Source organism: Lactuca serriola, chromosome 5 (genome assembly GCF_051521515.1).
Source record: "Lactuca serriola cultivar US96UC23 chromosome 5, Lser_US96UC23_V15, whole genome shotgun sequence".
NCBI classification, from domain to species: Eukaryota; Viridiplantae; Streptophyta; class Magnoliopsida; order Asterales; family Asteraceae; genus Lactuca; species Lactuca serriola.
The window spans coordinates 139,004,179-139,009,625 of NC_136412.1; the positions used below are offsets into that span (position 1 = coordinate 139,004,179).

The window sequence follows — 5,447 nt, forward strand, 5'->3', positions numbered from 1 at the left end:
TTCCTTTACAACAATGACAATTCTTACAACACTTCTTCCAACGAGTACGAAAGGACAAAAAATAAGAAAATGAGAAATTCTTTCAGATTGCTAAAACAATGGCGTAATTATTAGATCTCAAGAAAAAGAAAATCTTGACTTGACTAGAGAAATAGTCGAATAGTTGGTGTGTAAAACAAATTTGCAAGAAAAACTTGGTCAGTCATGTGAAGATAAGGAAATTAAGATTAGAAAATATGCAACATCATCAATCAATATTATGTATTAAAATAGACATTGAATACCATGAAACAAGATACAAGCACACTTTAATAAGTTGAAAGTTGAAACTACTCAATACCAAAGCCAAGTACTCGACTGTTTATTACATTTGAATAATAATCTATAAGCTAAAACCTATGATAATCTGCCAGAAAATAGGGTGCAAGAGAAGTCTGATCTTTGGTTAATCAACTAAAACTTCAATAATGTTTTTCCAATATTTTTATAATTTGGATTTCCATCTTGTACATAGTTATACAGCCAAAACTGATACAATAAGCTTCAAATTTGTAAAATGATAGAATAAAAGAAATTGAAATTCAGCCAAAAGGATTTTGACTAGTGAGCACAAACCTTAATAGTGCAGTGCACAACGGTGGTTTTCGTTTACAGCTTAGAGTTTCAAAAACCCAAAATTAAATAAAATTATGGCTACACTACAAGAAGAGATAACTAAATTGAACCTTGTTGAAGTTGATGTTATCATTAAAGGGTATGAACTCGAGGGCTGATGCAGAAATCATGTTCCCTTGGCTTTTGAGTGTAAGCTTGAGTGGTTTGTCGGGACTCGAGGGCTTCTACTCTTAGCATTCTACCATCGAATGTTCGGCTTTTGAATGGGGGGAGGGTGAACCTAACTAGGTCAGAATAGTCGGGAGTGGTCAATGCACTTTTTTTAAAGTTGCAGAGCATGAATGGCAACGTTGTGGCTTACCGATGGTGGTAGTCGGTAGAGCGCTAAGACCATCTCCAACCCACTTCTACTTCTCACTCAAAAATGGGGTAAAAATTGACTAAATAGTATTTCATCTCCAACCCTACTTCATTTTTATCCCAAAAAGTATACTCCTAGTATATACCATTCTCTAACTTAATAAGATTGTCAAACACACCCATTCTACTTATTTGGTTTTAACAAACATATAATCTATATTTTTTTTCATTATGATAATATTAAATAAATAAGATTATATTTATAACATACTTATAAGCTTTTGTAAAGTACGTTATTGTTTTTCAAATTCTCAATATGTATTTAACTTTTTATATGAATTTAATGAACAAAAAACAAACTTTATATTTATAATTAATTAATATAATTTAATATATAACAAAATATTATAAATATTAAATATTACATTTAAATTATAGTTAGTAGATAAAAATAAACTAGAAATATATAAATATATAAATAAAGGACCTAAACCCGACAACAGAAAGTTTATCCCTATTTTGGGATAAATGAATAGTATAACACCATATTTTGTGTAATACTATTCAGATCCCCTAAAATGGGGGAATAAATGAGAGAGAATTGGAGAAGAATGGGGGAAAATGTGAGAAAAAAATGGAAAATGGGAGTAGATTGGAAATGCTCTAAGACAGTGGTGGAGGTTATGTAGGGCCAGGGGGGCTGTGCCCCCCTCCCCTATTTTTTCTTCTTTAATTAGTCCAAATCAAAACTTCAAGCTCCGCCACTGCTCTAATAGGGAATAAGGAGGAGGGAGACCAGAAGAAAAAAGGAGGGGGAGACTGAACTTGGTTTTGTCGGTGGTTCTCAATGAACATGAATAACTAAGGATCAATTGAGGGGGTTTATTTTGATTAACAATTCCTAGCAAAAGAAAATAAAGTTAAACTTTGGATTTAATTTACAAATGGTATTTTGGTAACTTTATATGTATTTTTTATTTCTAAATATATTTTTGATATTAAATTGACTTATATCTTATTAAATTATAAGGTTGGATATAAATAATAGTTTAATAGGTTAAGAAGGATATATAAGTAATTATGAACTTTGAAATGATATATATGTAATTATTAATGTTTGTAAAGATATATACATGAAATTTTTCCTAAATTAATTTAAAATTTTCATTTATATCCTTATATACTTTCATAATTATGTCTATATGCTTATTAAATTCCAAATTATATATATATATATATATATATATATATATATATATATATATATATATATAATATTTAATATATCAAAAAATAAAAACACTATGTTTCAATTGATTTTATTTATTAAAAAATAATCAACTTGTAATATTACAATATTTTCTTTTTCCATATTTTCGACCTATTTAGTTCGTAAATCGTTACAAAATATTGAGACCCATATTGAAATTAGTTTTCCATGATTTTTGTTTTAGTTGAAAAAAAAGAGGAACATGAAGAATAAAACTGTTTAGACCAGAATAATTGCAAGTCTTATAAATCAATTGTATGAGATAGAATATATTATTTAGAAATTGATAAGAAATATGCAATCACCAGGCTTGCTAATCTATTTGAAAAACATAAAGCCGCAAAAAATCAAATCGTGAATAAGGAGGAGATTGATTATAGGTAGGATTGAAAGTGCGTATTGTAGTAATTTAATTATAATCTAATTTAATGATATTTTTTTAATGTTTAAATATATAAGTTCTCATTAAAATAAGTAATTATAAAGGTTTATAAAAATATAGACCAAATTATCTCTTTAATTTAATACATAAATGAATATAAAGATGTTATTTTTATTAAGAAAAAGTCCGAAGATAGTTTATAAGAAAAAGTTTGAAAAGGTTTCCAAAGTAGTTGGCGGGGGTGGAAGATTCTCGGTTACACGAAAAGGCAATGATCACATGTCGAACACTAGGACCCAAGATCAAAGTCAAGTACGACACGAAAGTAACTTCTATAACGTATATTCCATGTATAAATTTTGGAAAGTGTTTATTTTGTTTTTTTTTTCTTATAAATATTTTTGTTATGTGAAAGTTATATATTATTTAAAATTAATAAGTTGGATCTTGAGTTATTATGAATCTTTGTTTTCTCATTGTTAATTAAACAACACTGTTAAAGTCTTTATTAAATTATATATTAATTAAATCGTATGTTATTGTAAATATTTCCTCATTGTTACTATAGTCATTTAACAACGAACGATATATAGTATATCATGTGAATATGTTGATTCAAATAAAAGAATAATTCAAAACAACATTTCTCTAAATATTTTCCAATGTACGTGTCAAACTAGCTAACAATATATATATTGACCAACGACTGCTCATAATTAAGCACATTCATTTTGTTGACCTTTCTTTGCTATTTCCTGGATTATGTCAACTTCATCCATACAATATAAAACCCTAATTTCATCCCACCTCCTACACCAACAAATCACCAATTTTCAAATAATACTTTCTTTCTTTCTCTTACTTTTGATATGAACCGAAACAATATTGTTATGACAACAAAGATGTCTCACATGCTTTTAAAGCAACTGGGACCCCGTTTATTCTCCACAACAAGTTTTACACATTCCATCATCGCCGAATCCTCTAGGATTCCAAATGGAACCACTGTCGGAATTACTAGGGTTTTAAACATGCATGTTCGTAATTGGAGCACACATGCTTCTTCTGAATCTGGCATGGACAAAAAAGAGAACACTAATACAAAAGCGATCTCAAGCTATTGGGGCGTCGCACCACCATCGCTCACCAAAGCCGACGGGTCAGCTTGGAAATGGAATTGTTTTCGGGTAAGTAGTCGTCCCATGATAGTTTTACAGACTAAATGTATATGTGTGGCCCCACAATAATGGTAGTGTATAAAAAAAAACACCAAGAGTTCTTAAAGTATATTTAGAAATTTATTTTTTATACATGTGAGTAGACAAACTAACAATAATTTTTTTTAATGTAACAGCCATGGGAAGCTTATCAAGCGGATACATCGATTGATGTCGCGAAACACCACAAACCAGTCACATGGAATGATAAGATCGCGTTTTGGATAGTTCAAGCACTCAAGTATCCCACCCATTTCTATTTTCAGGTATATGCATATGTATAATATAGGTAAATAATACTTAAAAAACATTTGAAAAATAAAATGGAAAGAAAAATAAATAAATAAATAAAAGATAATTTACTTAAAGTAAGTACTTAAATTTCCAAATATTTTTCTTATTGAATTGTTTTTCTTTATTTTTATTAATTCAAAACCAAAAACCCACACATCATATTTGACCTAAAACATGTTAAAATTATGAAAATTTCAATGATACTTATAGCAACAATTTTTTTTGTGTAACTTGTGACAATTTCAATTTTTTACAGAAAAAACATATACACCATGCGGTTCTACTTGAAACGGTGGCTGCAGTGCCTGGAATGGTTGGAGGAATGTTGTTGCACACAAAATCATTACGTAGATTTGAGCAAAGTGGTGGATGGATCAAAGCCCTATTAGAAGAAGCAGAAAACGAGCGAATGCATCTCATGACATTCATTGATGTATATGAACCAAAATGGCATGAAAGAGCCCTAGTTTTTGCAGTGCAAGGAGTGTTCTTTAATGCATACTTCTTAGCGTATTTGGCATCACCAAAGCTTGCTCATAGGATCACCGGCTACCTTGAGGAGGAGGCAGTGAATTCGTATACTGACTTCTTGAATGATTTGGAGAAGGGAGTAATGAAGGATATTCCAGCACCAGCCATTGCTATTGATTATTGGTGCTTGCCGCAAAATTCGACATTGAAAGATGTAGTGAGGGTTATACGAGCAGACGAAGCACATCATCGTGATCTTAACCATTACGCATCGGTACGTATGTCTTGCATGCATGCAATCATTATAGGAAAATATGTCGATATTATTCTCTATTTGTAATTAAAACAATTCAAATTATAGTTAATCTTTTAATAATATTGTTTTTTTTTTCAGGATATTCAATGTCAAGGACATGAACTGAAGGAGTATCCAGCGCCAATTGGGTATCACTAAAGATAGCGATCTACACAAGTTGTTTAATATAATCGATAAATTGAATGTAGTGGTCGGGGTTATAAATCCAGATTTAGAAATTGAATTTTTAATTAAAAAACTGTATTTTCTACTGCATATAAATTATGTTTTTGGATATAAATTATTAATGATGTTGGTAATTCAATATTATGTTCAACTTAGCATATTGATAATGTGTGTGATTAATATACTTAACATCACTTTTATTTACACATAAGGATAAATTGGTTACATGGTTCCTTCAACTAAGAAAAAAAAACATTTTCAATTCATACAACACTTCATAAATAGAAAACATAATAAGGAAAAAACAAAAACGAGGCTTACACTATTGGGTCCGGGATGGAAACGACGTAGGAACAC

At 29.8% G+C, this 5,447-nt stretch overlaps 1 protein-coding gene across 1 annotated transcript; it reads left to right on the forward strand.

The window, feature by feature from the left end:
• Positions 1–3,436: 3,436 nt before the first annotated feature.
• LOC145053024 (ubiquinol oxidase 3, mitochondrial-like) lies at positions 3,437–5,205 on the forward strand. Its single transcript, XM_079000980.1, has 4 exons — positions 3,437–3,814; positions 3,982–4,110; positions 4,395–4,883; positions 5,004–5,205. Exons 1-4 carry the CDS (start codon positions 3,497–3,499, stop codon positions 5,061–5,063), a joined length of 996 nt encoding a protein of 331 aa, XP_078857106.1. The 5' UTR covers positions 3,437–3,496; the 3' UTR covers positions 5,064–5,205.
• Positions 5,206–5,447: the final 242 nt, after the last annotated feature.

What these genes read in the sequence shown, in the direction of transcription:
- LOC145053024 (XM_079000980.1), top strand. Translation starts at nt 3,497, where the DNA reads ATGAACCGAAACAATATTGTTATGACAACAAAGATGTCTCACATGCTT. An exon ending in GGAAATGGAATTGTTTTCGG is followed by an intron (nt 3,815 to 3,981) that starts GTAAGTAGTCGT and finishes TTAATGTAACAG; the next exon opens with CCATGGGAAGCTTATCAAGC. An exon ending in ATCTTAACCATTACGCATCG is followed by an intron (nt 4,884 to 5,003) that starts GTACGTATGTCT and finishes TTTTTTTTTCAG; the next exon opens with GATATTCAATGTCAAGGACA.